The 17,272-nt window shown below is 45.5% G+C and overlaps 1 protein-coding gene across 2 annotated transcripts in view; it reads left to right on the forward strand.

The window, feature by feature from the left end:
* The first annotated feature begins 3,953 nt into the window (after positions 1 to 3,953).
* tfec (transcription factor EC) overlaps positions 3,954 to 17,272 on the forward strand; it is a 45,923-nt gene continuing 32,604 nt past the window's right edge. For both annotated transcript variants that reach the window (XM_061806849.1, XM_061806850.1), the window contains exons 1-2: positions 3,954 to 4,023; positions 11,342 to 11,550. In XM_061806849.1, the coding sequence (XP_061662833.1) occupies positions 4,017 to 4,023; positions 11,342 to 11,550 (216 nt within the window). In that variant the 5' untranslated portion in view covers positions 3,954 to 4,016. The remainder of the gene's footprint in view (positions 4,024 to 11,341; positions 11,551 to 17,272) is intronic.

Below are 17,272 nucleotides of genomic sequence, written 5' to 3' on the forward strand. Positions count from 1 at the left end.
AATGCTTAGTTTTTTTCCATGTTATGATGATAGTGCTTCACAGCGTATTTTGGGAAAATTAACGTCATGGAAATCGAGCCCTAGTTAATATGCAAGGTGTTATATGTCTTTTCTTTGCACTTAGCCTTTTTTTTTCAGCTTACCAAGTCCAAATCCTTCATATTACCAGAACTGAAAAAAATGTCAAACTCACACGACCAGTTTTAATTCTACATGCCAAACATTGAGAACCCCCTGCCATAATCCAACCTGACACCATGTCCTTCACACATTTTGGGAGTACCAAGATGGCGGCCGACTGGCTTCAACCAATCAACATACCGCTTGATGTGTATGCACTATCCAATCTTTTTTTTTAAATTTATTGATTTATTTTGGATCAGTGTGTACTTTATGGCCGGCAGAAGTTGACCCAGCACCTCCTTGTCTTCCATGCGCTACCTACAACCCATCATCACCTGGAATGTTTTTTTGTCTCTTCACAATATGTTTTACTCGCCTGTTGGTTTTTGATTCTGATTCTGCGGCAAGTCTGGCAAATTAGAGCAACAATGTCCATTGTCATACGTTCTTTTTGTGTTTTTTTTTTTGGGGGGGGGAGGGTGCACAGGAACAGATGAAACAGGTCTTCAATACAAATCAGATAAAACCTCGCAGCTCTTTGAGCCACGAGGAGATAAGAACTGCCCGCAAATGTTGGGCATAAAAACAGAGAAAGGGGGGGGGGGGAGTTGCAGTAGCCAGTAGCGCTGTGTACCTCACAATGTCTCGTCTGATCTTCTCCCCCCGCTGGACGTCTGCTCCTACGTCCCCCACCCCACCCTCGCGCCTCTGATCTCACTTCAGACGGCCTCCAAACTGTCAAAGTGGCTCCGGAATCAAACGTGGTCACACGCTGCCCAAATCAAAAGACCAAGGCCAAAACTGACACAGTTTTGTGCAGGGCCACCATCTATTAGAATAAAAGGAAAAGGAGGGGTGGGGTGAGGTGGGGGACCACATATTTGAACGCGGTGTGAGAAATGAAGTGGCTCTCCAGAAGAGTTTGATGCAGAAAGTCACATTATACCTTTGAAAGGTGATCCTTAACGACACAAACCGTCGCTTGACGGACGTTCGCGAGGGGTCGACAAAACACAGCGAAAGACGCGTCGAGTACTTTTGGACTCCCACAAAGACGCTTTTGTTTCGATCCGATTGGGTTGTGCAACTTCCTGTCAAATTATTTTTCCCCCTCCATATATCACTGTAGATATATTTTTTTAAAAGGTTATTTCCGTTAAATATCAGTAAAATTGCATTGACTACACAGGAAAAAACATTTTATTTATTTGTTTTTTTTTATTTATATCTATTAGTATTTAATCTAATTTAATTGGATTTTTAAAAAATATCTGTATTTCAAATGTAACAGAAAATCCCACTCAAGATGTTTGTAATCTGTTAAAGACTAAATATATGCATTTATATACATGGAATATGTATATAATATATATATATAATATAAAACAAATTAAAATATATTTAATTTTTTGGGTGTTTCAGCTTTAAAATAACTTTTTAAATTTATTTATTTTTCGAAGCGTCCTCTTTCAGCCCCTTCGCACCACTCTCGGTCTTGATTGAGCACTTGGCTCGCGCAGACGCCGCCCGGAGGAAAACAAGCCGTGGAGTGCTTTTGAATTTTCATGCTGCGGACGCACGGACCCCCCAACCCCTCCCCCCGCCGTCGCTCTTTTTAACTGCGTCGGACGCCAAGTGTCCATTCCGGCCTCGTCCATTTTGCGCCCTCATCAACCCTAACTGCTGTCAACAAACGCCATCGCGAATCATTATGCGGATTACAGTGGCCTTTTGCGCAAAGATGTTACCCCCCCCCCTCCTCCAAAAAAAACAAGTTGAACAGGGGCTAATCAGCTATGCACAAAATTTGAAAGTCAATCCTTCATTTTTAGGCCACAACAGTATGAAAACGAGCTAGCTTGATGCCACTTATAAGCCTTGTAAGTGGCATCACGTCGCACTGGATTTGGACAACATCCAGCAGTTATCATTTACAGTGAAGAAAAGAAGTATTTGAACACCCTGGTAGATTGCAAGTTCTCCCACTTAGAAATCAAGGAGGGAGTCTGAAATTTTCATCGGAGGTGCATGTCCACTGTGAGAGAGAGAATCTAAACAGAAAAATCCAGAAATCACAATGTATGATATTTTTTTGATGATTTATTTGTGAGATACAGCTGGAAATAAGTATTTGAACACCTGTCTATCAGCTAGAAGTCTGACCCTCAAAGACCTGTTAGTCCGCCTTTAAAAATCCACCTCCACTCCATGTATTATCCTGATTCAGATGCACCTATGTGAGGCCCTGAGCTGCAAAAAGACACCTGTCCACCCCATACGATCAGTAAGACTCAAACTTGTAACATGATCAAGACCAAAGACACCAGAGACAAAATTGTACGACTCCACATGGCTGGAAAGGGCTACGGAAATATTGCCAAGCAGCTTGGTGAGAAAAGGTCCACTGTTGGAGCAATCATTCGAAAATGGAAGAAGCTAAAGATGACGGTCAATCTCAATCAGAGTGGAGCCCCGTGCAAGAAATCACCCCGTGGGGTCTCAATGATCCTTAGAAAGGTGAGGAATCAGCCCAGGACCACACAACAGGACTTGGTCATTGACCTGAAAAGAGCTGGGACCACCGTTTCCAAGGTGACTGTTGCTAATACGCTAAGACGTCATGGTTTGAAATCCGCATGGCACAGAAGGTTCCCTTGTGAAAACCAGCACATGTCAAGGACCATCTTAAGTTTGCCACCGACCATTTGGATGATACAGAGGAGTCATGGGAGAAAGTTTTGTGGTCAGATGAGATCAAAATGGATTTTTTTTGGTCATAATTCAACTAACCGTGTTTGGAGGAAGACGAATGATCAGTTCCCTCCCAAGAACACCATCCCTACTGTGAAGCATGGGGGTGGTAGCGTCATGCTTTGAGGGTGTTTTTCTGCACATGGGACAAGACGACTGCACTGTATTAAGGAGAGGATGACCGGCGACCGCGGCCATGTATTGTGAGATTTTAGGGGACAACTGCTTACCCTCAGTCAGAGTAATGAAGATGGGTCGTGGCTGGGTCTTTCGTCATGACAATGACTCGAAGCACACAGCCAGGAAAACCAAGGAGTGGCATATCAAGGTTGTGGCGTGGCCTAGCCAGTCTCCAGACCTAAACCCAATAGAAAATCCTTTGAGGGAGCTGAAACTCCGTGTTTCTCAGCGACAGCCCAGAAACCTGTCTGATCTCGAGAAGATCTGTGTGGAGGAGTGGGCCAAAATCCCTCCTGCAGCGTGTGCAAACGTGGTGAACAACTACAGGAAACGTTTGACCTCTGTAATTGCAAAAAAAGGCTACTGTACCAAATATCAACATTGGTTTTGTCAGGTGTTCAAATACTTATTTGCAGCTGTATCACACAAATAAATCATTAAAAAAAAATCATAAATAGTGATTTCTGGATTTTTTTGTTTTTAGATTATCACTCTCACAGTGGACATGCACCTACGATGAAAATTTCGGGTCTAAAAAGTCTACACACCCCAACTCAAATGCCACTTCAAAACATTTTACACCATTAACGTGAGCCGTGTGGCGCAACTGACTTCACTTTTGTTGCCACGCACGAAGGCCGCAGCCAAGATTCGAACCCGTTCAAACCAAATGATCATTATTTTATGATCAGAGAGGCGGAATATTATCGCGCTTGCCACTCGCAGCGACGCCGTGGCATCATGACTTGCCAGAATGAACGCGGTTCCGTCTGGAATGTGGGTCACTTGATGCAATCGCTCGTGTTTGCGCCCACCTCCAAAAGATGCCACAAAAAAAAAGAAAAAAAAGAGGAAACTGTCATTGCTTTAAATCCCCATGCCCTTTCACTTGCCCACATCGCCACCAAACATAAACAGCGGGTCATCGACAAAGAGCGGACGAACCCGATAACCCTTGCAAAATGACAGGTAAACAACTTTTTTTTCATTTTTTTCCCCCTGCAAATTGAAAATTCATACTTATGTTACATTGAGTGCTTTATGTATATAAAACTTTTAAAATGTCACGCGTACGTTCCGCATTAATGTCGTAGCCTGTAATATTGCAAAAAGGCAACAACGAACGGATTGACTCAATTCACAACAAACAACTTCCTGTTTGCCAGGAAGTGCTTTAAACCGGTAATTAAGCGAACTCCGTTTGGAAAACATGATGAATATTACTTAAACTATAAATAGACAATAGACAACTATATCGGAAAATGCAATTTTTTTATGCCCACATGTGATACAATTGTTTAGTTAATGGTATATTCCTCGGTCTGCACCAATATGATATCAATATTGGCGATCCAGGATGACGCGGCAAGAAAAAAGTTCCTCATGTGCCACTTCCTCAAATTGAGTCACCTGATTTTATTGACAAGCCTGCCAAATGAACTTCTCCAACGAGGGGGGGGGGGGGGGGCGCAAAAAGGTAGGGGGGGCAGCATCCGCATTTTGTAGGAAGACCAGGGTGGCATCATCATTTCGATGATTCGGCATAATCGTCCATCTCGAGGACGATAGCGTGCAACGGTCACATCGCTCTGAAGATGAAGCGCGTCTTAATATGACATAAAATTAATCGTATGAATCATTGATGATATTTTAGGACTTGCGTGCACGCTTCTGTGTCGGCACGGGGCATGCACGCACGCGCTTGCGGGCCATTTCCCAATCTGGGCCGATCACTCGCGTCTGAGTCACGGCAGATTTGCAAAGTCATTCAAGGAAGCAAATCGTGTCACGCCCTCACGCAGCAGGGAAGGAAACTTCAGTACAAAAACAAACACAAACAGAACCCCCCAACCCCCGCTTTATTTTTTATTTTTTGAAAGGAGGAAATGTGCTGTTTGATTATTGCGACATCCGGTGTTCGATTTGGGTACTTGCAGACAGGGAAACTCATCCAGTCCTGCATTGTGGATTGACACAAAGAGCTCTAAATGAAACAAGTGCCCCCCCCCCCCCCACAAAAAAAAAGAGGGGCAAAAGGGAAATAAAATAGGGGAATTAAACAAAAATTATTCCGACCTTAGTCTTGAGGTATTTCATACACATTACTGTCATTCTTGTGGTTGTAGTTTATATGCCGTAATTTCTGCGAGTTTTTTTCACACGCTTTCAACCCTGCGGTTTTTGCGGTTATGCGGCTAATTTGCGCTTTTTTTAAATGGTCGCAAGTAGGCACTCGAGCAAAAAAGGTAGGGTGAGATCAGTGGAATTTATGTGGTGAGGAAGTGGGTTTTACCGGCCCTGTTAGCGCTGTGCTAGCGTTAGCGCTGTGCTAGCGTGTTGCTGAAGAGTGTCTCAGTGATATTTACCAGTGTTTTATTTCAACCAGCCCTATTAGCGCTAGCATTAGCACACGGCGCGAGCGCAGCGTTAAATTATTTCTGTGTACCGTCTTTCTTTGTAAATAACTCGCGTTTCAATGTGGGTTACAATGTGGGCACTTGCGGCTTTTCCACAGCTGCACAGCTTTACCAAATGGTAAATGAAACAACCCCCCCCCCCCAAAAAAAAAAAAAAAAGAGGGGCAAAAGGGAAACAAAACGGGGGAATTAAAGAACAAAAATGATTCCATGCTCAGTTTACTGTCATTGTCGTGGTTGTAGTTTATATGCCGTAATTTCCGGTCTACAAGCGCAACTTTTTTTCACTCAAGCAGAAAAGGTAAGAATGCCCTGCGAAAAAATCTTCTATAAAAATTCTACAGAAATCTATTGAATTCCATAGAATTTGTACAGAACAACTTGTTCTATCGAACTTTGGTTGTGATTTTCTATAGAATTTCCATAGAATAGAATTTCTAGAAATTCTATAGGACTTGGGTCCTAAAGTTTTATTGTTCTTTAGAAATTCTTTAGAACTGTTCTATAGAAAATTTTTAGCAGGGTGAGACCGGTATAATATATGTTCCGAGGAAGTGACTTGTTAGCGCAGCGCTAGCGTTAGCGCTGTGCTAGCGTGTTGCCGCTGTGTTACTGTTGTGTCTCAGTGATATTTAACAGTAAGTTTTATTTTAACTGACCCTGTTAGCGCTAGCTTTACCACAGCACTAGCATTAGAGCAGTGCCAGCGTTGGTGCTAGTTTTAGCATGGTGCTAGCGTTAGCTTTTGCACAGCGTTAAACTCTGTGTACCATCTTCCTGTGGAATATATGTGGTGAGGAAGTGACTTATACCTGTCTGGGCCTGTTAGCTCTGTGCTAGTGTGTTACTGCCGTGTGTCAGTGATTTTTACCGGTATGTTTTTTTTTTTAACCAGCACTGTTAGCGCGGCACTAGCGTTAGCATTAGTGCTAGTGTTAAACTCTTTGTACCGTCTTTCTTTGTAAATATCTCGTGTTTCAATGTGGCTGCGGCATATGCATGTACAAAATGGTATTTCCTTTACTAATGCACTCGGTGCGCTCTGTAGCCCGGGAATTACGGTACTAAGGAACTGTTTCTGATCACTTAGTAAAAACTACAACTATAATAAAATGAAATAATGAAAAAAAATTCACTCAATAATAATCCAAACTCTTTTTATAGGCAAAAAAATGTTACCCCAATCGTACAAGTATCCCTAATAAAAAGTAAGTAGTACACTAGAGTATCAGTATCACGTCATAACACTATAATGTGATAAATTCCACATTTTATTGTAAAAGTAGAGGGGGAAGAGTGAGGCTACAGGGAGAAGAGATAGAGAGGGTGGACGACTTCAAATACTTGGGGTCAACAATACAGAGCAATGGAGAGTGTGGTCAGGAAGTGAAGAAACAGGTCCAAGCAGGTTGGAACAGTTGGCGGAAGGTGTCTGGTGTGTTATGTGACAGAAGAGTGTCCGCTAGGATGAAGGGCAAAGTTTACAAAACAGTGGTGAGGCCGGCCATGATGTACGGATTAGAGACGGTGGCCCTGAAGAAACAACAGGAAGCTGAACTGGAGGTGGCAGAAATGAAGATGTTGAGGTTCTCGCTCGGAGTGACCAGGTTGGATAGGATGAGAAATGAGCTCATTAGAGGGACAGCCAAAGCTGGATGTTTTGGAGACAAGATTCGAGAGAGCAGGCTTCGATGGTTTGGACATGTTCAGAGATGAGTGAGTGAGTATATCGGTAGAAAGGTGCTGAGGATGGAGCTGCCAGGCAAAAGAGCAAGAGAGGAAGACCAAAGAGAAGGTTTATGGATGTGGTGAGGGAAGACATGAGGGCAGTTGGGGTTAGAGAGGAAGATGCAGGAGATAGGCTAAGATGGCAAAAGATGACACGCTGTGGCGACCCCTAACGGGACAAGCCGAAAGGAAAAGAAGAAGATTGTGATAATTTAAATTTGACTTTGGCATCCAGCAAATCAAAACAACTTTTTTCAAAAGAATGCGTGCTTTTTTTTTTTTTGGAGTATTACAGAAGAGCGGCAAAAAGAAGACACGCTTCATTCATCAGGCCATGCCGGTGACCCGAACCGCAGAAAATCGGTTCGTCCCAAATGCGAAACTAAAAGTTATCACGTTAAAATGTGAACAAAAGGGAAAAAATAGAGAATGCTATAATATGAAATTCATCACGTTAAAGTGTCAACTTTATCATATTACCGAACTTGAGATTTTCTAACATGGAATGCTATCACGTTCTAATGTGAAATCCATCTATTTGTTTTCTGAACCGCTTATCCTCACAAGGGTCGCGCGACTAGAAAATGGCATCAGAAGCCGAGAGGGGAGCGTATTGACGGGGGGGGGGAAGAGTTCGGGAAGCAAAAGCGATGCGCGGGGGAAGAATGTCAACATTGTCTGCTCGGAGGCGCCGCTTCAAAGCCGGAGGGCGCTAACCTCCTCTCAGCGGTGGCGCGCACTCTTGACCGATGAAAAGCGAAAGTGAATGCTCATCCACGGTCTGCGGCCTCTTCCCCGGGAACCGCTCTTTGAAGTCCCCCCCCCCCCCCAAAAAAAAATGGATCTGATTGACTGGCGAAAAGTCCACGCCAAAACAAGCTTTGTGTTGTTTTCCCCGTCGACGGGAACTGATTGGATGTGACGCCCCGCGAGCGTCTCCCGTCTTGTTTGCTTTCAAAGCAGAGACAATAGAGAGATTCAACTTTAAGGAAGTCGAAAGAACAACAGAGCAGCAGCGCGCTTGGTTACCATCGGCTACCACGCAGGGAAGGAAATCTATGAAGTAGCAACCAATTACTTACGACATGTCAAGTTCTAAAAAGGCAATTTAAAAGTCACCGACAGCGTGGGATTGAGTCGCAGAACGTGATAACTATAAGCAAAATGTGCCAACTGCTATTTCGCTGTGCCGACACACATGCTGTCGAATCGGAATATCAAAATATATATTCAGTCATAACAGCCAAGAAGCCAAAACTGCCACAATTGACTCTGTTTTAAAGGTCAAGTGTCATGAAATGGATGATTTTTAGTACCTTATTAATGAAAAAACGGCAGCCGGTACGGACCCATCTGTTTTTTCACCACAAAATATGATTTTATATGGCTTTTTATAACTCCCTCCATGAAATTCCTCTCGGGGGATTTGTTTTCGACAAGAAGCGTTTGTTTCTATTATTTTTACCTGCGGGAAGCTAGCTCGTTATTCCTTTGTGTTAGCCAAAATGTCGGCTTGTTGCATTGTTGGATATTGCTCGAACACTCGGGAAGATGAATTCCCTCTTCATACTTTTCCAAAAGACCCGGCCCGTTGTGAAAAATGGATTGTACGGGTGCAAAGGACGAGAGCTTCGTGGGTTCCAAATGACAGGTAGGTGTGTATACAGCTACTAAAAAAAAAAAACAATAGTTTGGGGCGGACCACTTAATCCGTCTCTCATAATGTAACAAAAGGTCCGCGTACGTATGGCAGGGGTTCTAAATGTGTCGATGTGTGCGTCGGACGGCTGCCGCGTCGGGCTCGCGGCTGGCCACGGCAATGGCGCACTCAGCCACGTGTGACGACAATGCTGTAAAACGGCCCGGCTCGACGGTGTTGTTCACCGGCGGACGGCGGCGGCTATGAACAACGCCCCGGATGGCGGCGGCTATGAACAACGTCGTAAAGTGGCCCGGCTCGGCGCCATGATTAAGTCACCCCGGCGCCTAAAATGAGCCGCCCCGGCCGACAAGGCTGGCGGCTGGCTCGGCCTTCCCGGCCTTGTCGACAAGGCCGAGCTTTGGAGGCCGGGGTGGCTCGTCCACCTGGATGCCGAACGACACTTCCGCAACTTTGCGCGTGGATGACGCGCTCTCCGCTCATATTTATTTTTTCGTATAGACATCGAAGTGAATTATGTTATATGTATTTTTCATTTCAATACCTATTTTTGAATGTTTGCAGGGATGACACTTGACCTTTAAATAGAAACCAAAACTGCCACTGAAGTCTTTTTTTTTGTTTTTGTTTTTTGACTGTGAGCCTTTGTGGCCTCATTATGTATCCGAAAGACATAAATCAAGTACCCGATCATACGCGCGCTTGAGCGGAGGGCAGGTGATGACGAGCGGAGCGTCGCACATCGCTCGGGGAACGCTTTTAATGAGGTAGCGTGTGTGTGTTCCTCATCTATGATCCATAACTCCGACTGAAACCCTCAGCAATATGATACTCCAATTTTCCTGCCTCCGCACGGTTGGCACGGTATTTGAAGATGACTAGTGGGAGGTTATAGATGTATGTATTCCAGACGTTAAGGTATATTTTTCTTTTTATGTATTTCTTGAAATATTTTTTCTCCATTTTCTTTTTGGGCGGGGTGGGGGCGCCCTTGAGTCAAGATTTTGTGTAACTGTAGCTCTACCTCACATCCACAGTTCTATACATCTTTGTCTATGGACATTACTCAGTATCAATGATGTTAATTAACAGTTGTGCCCCTCCCAAAAAACTCCTCCTGCACCAATGCTGCCTTGCTCACGGGCGAACAGAAGAGGCTCACAAAGCCCGGACAAAGACGGTGCTGTTGTCACCGACGTGAGCGCCGTTACGGGAATGCGGCGACGTCGACAAGTTTGGAGAAAAGCGCCATGTTATCCCACACGTTTTCACGCGGACACGCCCGGCAGTGAAGGGTTGGGGAGGGGGGGAGGGGTCACAATACAACAACTATTATGTATTATTAGAACGAACGCAATCCTTACTTGGGAATATTCGTTTCCCAGCGTAGGCCGAAATGTATCATTATGAGTCAGTGACAAATCGGCCCTGCTCGAAATTTTCTATAGAAATCCATAGAATTCTCTAGAATTTGTACAGAACTACTTGTTCGATAGAACTTTGGGTGTGATTTTCTATAGAATTTCCACAGAACAATATCTCACAATATTTCTATGTTGTTAAGATGTGTGCTGCTTATCTGATTGATACTGCAGAATCAAACTCAGGGATGCAAATTACTGTAATTTCCTGGCTACAAGCTGTGACTTTTTTCACACACGTTCAACCCTGCAGTTTATGCAGTGATGTGGCACTAGTGTTAGCGCGGCGCTTGCGTTAGCGAGGCGCTAGCATTAGCGCACCTGGTTATAAGCCTCAGTACACAGAAATAGTTTAACGCTCGTGCCACGCTAACGCTAGGGCTGCGGTAGCATTAAATTATTTGTGTACCGAGGCTTATAACCAGGTGCGGTGGTGCGGCGCTAGCGTTAGCACACCTGGTTATAAGCCTCGGTACACAGAAAGAGTTTAACGCGAGTGCAGCGCTAACTCTAGCACCACGGTAGCATTAAACTCTTCGTGTACCGAGGCTTATAACCAGGTGCAGTGATCAGGCGCTAGCGTTAGCGCACCTGGTTATAAGCGTCAGTACACAGAAGGAGTTTAACGTGAGTGCCGCGCTAACTCTACCGCCACGGTAGCATTAAACTCTTCGTGTACCGAGGCTTCTAACCAGGTGCAGTGACGCGGCGCTAGGATTAGCACACTTAGTTATGAGCCTCAGTACCCAGAAAGATTTTAACGCTAGCCCCGTGCAAATGCTAACACCGTGCTAGCGTTAAACTCTTTCTATGTACCGAGGCTTATAACCAGGTGCACTCTTGTAGGCCGGGAATTACGGTACACACACACACCTCCCTGAATGATCCGGAGGCCTCAACTGAATTAAGGTGCAGACAAAACTAGCAGAATGGCGCAGAGTATGTATTTTCCAATTAGCCTGATTAGCAATGTACGAGTTTTGCTAAAGGCCAACATATCATCTAAGAATAATTAGACAATAAAGGGACTCTGTTGCATTTAATCGAATGTTCATTTTCAGAAATGTTCCCATCCGGCCCAGACGACCATCGGATGATCAGCGGGCGGGAAGCCAGCCGGGCTTTGTGGAACTCCGGAGCGCAGCCGCGCGGCTTGCTCCAGTTCTACCCCGGCGGCGACTACTTCCGGGCTCGCTGTCCCTACTTGGGCACCTGGGGCGCCGTCCGATCCCCTCCCGCCGCTTGGTGCTACCCCCGAAACGCATGGAAGGTAGGCGGGAAAAACCGCAAAAACGGAAAATATGATTTTTTTGGTGTAGACTAAAATCACATAAGCATGATGCGGCATTCTTGTCCAATCAACACAGTTTGGGGAGGGGGGCATGTTCGTCATACTGCACCTATTTAAAAGCATGCATGATATTTTTTTTTTCGTGGGGGTGGGGGGCACGTCCATGTGGGTACACAGCTGATGCAAGAACAATAACTGTCCATTTTATGCATGCGTTCAGGAGAAATGCAGGCAAATGCGTTGCTTTGATGCAAAATTGAACCCGAATTCTGCAAGAATGGGATCAGGGAGCTCTGGTGAGGGGGGCAGGGGGGGGGGAAAGGCTCCAAATAACTCCCAAGCTGACCATGTCGAGATGGGAATGGAAGATGACGATCCAGACGGCCGATATGAATCGGATTTGCAAAGGAGGAGGACGAGAAAACATCCCGACTTCAGACGGGGGTGACTGATAGACTTCAAAGCGTTTGTTACGTGATGCGTTTGGTTCGTGTCGGGCGGGGAGGGTGCCGGGTGGGGGCAGGCGGGGGGCTTTCATGTGTTCAAGTTGCTCTGGTGAGCGTGTTTGCACGGTACAAGCAAGGGAGGAGAGGAAGGCCTCAGGTGCAGAGCGCAGAACGCCGTGAGGAATTCATTTGGACTTTTTCCTCATCGCTAGAAATCGCAATCTCTTCAAAACAAAAGAAATAGATTAAGTAGTAATTTCTTTTTTTTTAAAATGATGATATATTAGATTTTTAGCCATTTAACCGCCTGCCCACGTTACTCATTTTACGACACGTGTCGTAAAACTGCAATTTTCAGGTGTTATTGTGTTGATACGAGTGGAAGGTACAGATAAAAATTCAACTTAAGAAATCACACAAGATTGTAAGTAGAATATTACAAAGCAGAAATCACAAGTTTTGTAATATAGAACCTATTTCTCCTTTCCATCACGGTTTACTTCGTTGCGTAACTTTGCGGACTAAATCCTACTCGTGAGAACCGGCTCTGGTTTTTTTCACACTGCAAAGCTCAGAAATCGACAGTGTACAATTTTCCAGTCCGGCAACGATGGGCTGTCACTTTGAGGTATCGAAAAAAAAAAAAAAAAAAAAAACACTACACCTTAGCGTCGCCGCCACGCTCGGGACAAGTCCGACTTTGTTGTGCCGGGACCCGTGGCGGAACCAGTGAGTCACGGCTGGAAGTCGGCGTGCCATCGGGTGCCGTGGGACAGACCGAGGTGTTTGCGCAAAAGTCGACCGTGTCCCGCGCGGCGAAACGTGAACAATTCAGCGCGAAAGGGGCGCTAACGTGGTGGCGGGGAAGCCGTTCGGGAAGCAAGCGAAGTGCGAGAGGAGGTTACACGCATGACGGAATGAGGACGTTTGAGCACTTTTGGCCAAGGCTTGAGTGACCGGTTTGGAGTCGGACCACCCATCTGGAGTGCCTGAACCTGAACGGATGAACGCAGGGGCCGGAGACTACACGGGAGTCCTCGGCGGTGCCTCTGATAGGTGAAGGGATGTTGAGGAAACTAGTTTGGATCGACTCACTGCAACAACAAATCTCGAGTCAACCAAAAACTGTATCTTATAGTCCAAGTTCACGATAAAAGTCCTGCACTCAGATCGTTGCACAAAAATCACATCAGTTCGACCCAGAACAAAACCCTGAACCTCAAATATCTGGCAAGCGCCGCGTACAGTTGATTCAATTAGCTAATTAAATCAAGCATCTCGTCTGTGCTGCTGACCTGCAGTGCTGGGGGGTTGGTGGGGGGTGGGAGGGGGGGGGGGGATAAACGGCTATTCTGCTCTTGTCATTCACCTCTATAAAAAGAAACATCTAAATAAAGCAGCAAACTATAATCGGGAGCACGATGGCGCGATCTATTTTCTCCCCGCTAACGCAATTGACAACCGCATATTTTAAATTTGGGAAGGATTTTCAAACTGTGAGTAACACACACACACACACACACACAAAAATATATATACATACACCTACAGAGCGCACCTGGTTACAAGCTTCACTGAGTACATTTGTAAAGGAAATACCATTTGGTACATACATATGCATATCCGCAGCTGTGTGAAAGCTACAAGTGCCCGCATTGAAACCCACATTCAAACACAAGATATTTACAAAAACACAGAAAGAGTTTAACATTAGTGTGGCAGTAACACTAGCGCTAATGTTAGCGCTGCGCTAGTGCTAAGACTAACACTAACAGGGCCGGTTAAAATAAAACTTACCACCTAAATATTACTGAGACACGGCAGTAACACAGCAGCAACACACAAGCACAGCGCTAACACCAGCGCAGCACAAACAGGGCCGGTAAAAGTCACTTCTTCTGCACATATATTCCACTGGCCTCCTTCTTACCTTTTCCGCTCCAGTGCCCCTTTGCGGCCGTTACAAAAAAATGCACAAATTAACAGCAGCACCGCATAAACCGCAGGGTCGAAAGCGTGTGGAAAAACGTCGCGGCTTGTAGGCCGGAAATTACGGTAATTGAAAACACGTGAGTGTCATGAGTGGGAATGAAAGGGAGCATCCCTGAAAGACTCACTTGCTCACAAGCAAGGTACTACTTTGCAACCAACTGCTTGAACAAATACTTCAACATTTTACATTTTACAAAGTGTTTAACGCTAGTGCTAATGCTAGCACTGCGCTAACGCTAGTGCTAAAGCTCGTGATGCACTAAACCTAGTGCTAACGCTAGCGCAGCGCTAACAGAGCCGCTAAAAGTCACTTCCTTGGCACATATATTCCACCGGTCTCATTTTTACCTTTTCCGCTCGAGTGTCTCCTTCCGGTCGTTAGAAGAAAAATGCAGAAATTAGCCACATCGCGGCATAAACCGCAGGGTTGAAAGCGTGTGAAAAAGGTTGCGGCTTGTAGGCTGGAAATTACAGTAATTGAAAACACGTGGGTGTCAGGAGTGGGAACAAAAGGGAGCATCCCTGAAAGGCTCACTTGTTCACAAGCAAGGTACTACTTTGTAAACAACTGCTTGAACAAATAATTGAACAGTTTACAACAGTCTACAAGTGCCCACAAAACCCACAAACACGAGATATTTACAAAGAAAGACGGGACAGGGAAAGGGTTTAACGCTAGTGCTAACTCTAGTGCTAACGCTAGCGCTGCGCTAACGCTAGTGCTAAAGCTCGCGCTGCACTAAAGCTAGTGCTAACGCTAGCGCAGCGCTAACAGGGCCGCTAAAAGTCACTTCCTCGGCACATATATTCCACCGGTCTCATTTTTACCTTTTCCGCTCGAGTGTCCCCTTTCGCCCGTTAGAAAAAAATCCAGAAATTAGCCGCATCGCCGCAGGGTCAAAAGCGTGTGAAAAAAGTCACGTCTTGTAGGCCGGAAATTACGGTACATATATACTCATTTGATTAGTACTTAGCACAAGAATCACCGCTCACCGGTTCACCTTTCACCCCTCCCGAAAGTGGTGACTTCTTGCACACTGACACAGAAGAAGAAAAAAAAAAAACACACCACAAGGCTACTTCTGGATAAAACATCATAATCCCTCAGTGCTTTGGAAGGGGGAGGTGGGTATATGGGGAAGGGGGGAGATGGGGGGGGGGGGGATCCAAGGCCACCAAGCTAGCTATTCACAGTGTCCAGACACACGGAGAGACCTCCGGGGTGGCAAGATGCTGGGAGGTGTTGGTATGAGACGGCGTGGGAAGAACGGTGATTAGCAACCCCCCCCCCCCAAAAAAAAAAAAAATGGAGGACAGGCGTGTAAAATCAGCAGGATGATCATTTAAAAAGTACCGACGGCTGCGCTAGGCCCAGTCGTGTCGAACTTGCATTTTTGTACAATTATCGTGAGGGAAGTGGAGGCGAGGTCAGTGATATTTTTCATAACCGTCATAAACTCAAGTGCCCGTACGATTCCCGAGCCCCGAAGCGACGGCATTTGATTGTGCCGTACGCTGTTCCACCACAGCAGCCTCTCTGTGGATTTTGTTGAGTACTTCAACAAAACGAAATAAACATTTGCTTGAACTTTGACCTCTGGGCTAGGCAGGGTGCCAAAAAGTACAAATTTGACTTTTTAACCAACAGTAAAGAGCAAGTCAACGATTCCTATTGCAACTTGACCGTGTTTGTCCACATCAACGATGGCTTCTTTATTTTCTTTTTTTTTTTGGTGTTCATAATTCAAATCTAACATCTTCCACTTATCTGACCTCCATCTCGTTCCAATTCACGCTTTTGCTCGCACCACCGTCCCAAATCTTATCAGGCTGACTGTTAAACCCCCCGTGAAAGCGTTTTCACCCGCAGTCCTCGGCCGCTTTTTTTCTGCACGCTAAAGTTCGGCATTCCTGTCTTGCAAATTGCCGCATATTTATGTAAAAATATAGAAAGGAAATGAACGACGTCGCATGTTTGTGGGGGGAAATTGGGTTACGTGCCCGCAGCTGCTTTCGGTCAGACAAGCTATTAGAAATGGAATGTAAGATTTTGGAACGGTCGTAGATTATATTGGACGGGCAAAACAAACTCATAAAATATCGCGACAAATATTGTGATCTGATCTAAAGGCGGATGCGCCACAAAAAATTTAAAAAAATGACAGCGACAGGTCGAGTATTTCGAGATAAAACGACTCATGGTGGAGTGCGAGGTGGGCGGGGCCCAAAAGCGCCCGCATCCTCCGTAACTTTGGTGAGATTACGGCCGCAGATGGAGCAGGTGTCTGCGTGAAAAATTCCACCGCCGTTTGAAAAACTCCCGGCCCATACCGGCATCCCTTAATCCTATTAGGCCTAATTGAGTGAAGTCGACAGTCTTTTTTTTTTTTTTTTTTTTCAGTGAAACTATGTTCACAGACTAATAGGATTCAAAATGGAGTGGGAGGGTGGGCGGGGTGGGGTGGGGGGCGAAAAGGTACAATGCGTGGAGAGTAGTATGTGGCGGCCGTGTGGGGAAATGGACCGTGGGCGTCAGGGAACTGCTTGAGGCGTTGTGCTGGTTTGGGGGTGTTCTGTGTTTACGAGGGGGGGGCGGGGGGGGGGCAGAGGTCTCCCTGTAGGCTAGATAAGCACAGAGCAGGGTGGGGTGTGTGCGCAGGTGGGGGACGAGATTCACATAATTCGTATTCAGGGACCCCCGCCGTGTTTGTTTTTGCGCCATAAAATCATCAAATTTTGAAAAGAGGATTTGGTTGGGAGATTTCTATTTACCCACATAAAACATTTTTTTGTGACATTACTGATCAAATTATACGAAAAGGCCAAGCAGGTGATTTACCCCCCCCCCACCCCCACAAGAATGTGCCATTAAAAAGCAATAGCGACAAAGTGTACGGTCGCTTTTGTTTACGCGGTCACGTCGCCGCGCTCATATCTCGGCTAAAGTGTGACAGGAAAAAATCAGGAAATGGAAACTTTTTATGTGGAATAAAAGCATCAGGAAGTGGAAAAAATGTATTTGCTCCTCTGCCAAAAAAAGGCGCAGGGAGTTGAAAACGTAGCGGGTCACAGAAGCAAAGATCAACAGGGGATAGCATCCTTAAGCGGCTTTTAATCGGGGCGGGGCTTAAATAGATACTTTTCATTGATGTCACGCTGACCACATGTTTTTTGTTTACGACACCATTTTGGAGGGCAAGATCGTGTCTACATATAACGGCGAGGAAGCAATAAGTGTACAATGTCATGTTTTGGCTAATGGT

The sequence above is a fragment of the Syngnathoides biaculeatus genome, chromosome 20 (genome assembly GCF_019802595.1).
Source record: "Syngnathoides biaculeatus isolate LvHL_M chromosome 20, ASM1980259v1, whole genome shotgun sequence".
Classification (NCBI taxonomy): domain Eukaryota; kingdom Metazoa; phylum Chordata; class Actinopteri; order Syngnathiformes; family Syngnathidae; genus Syngnathoides; species Syngnathoides biaculeatus.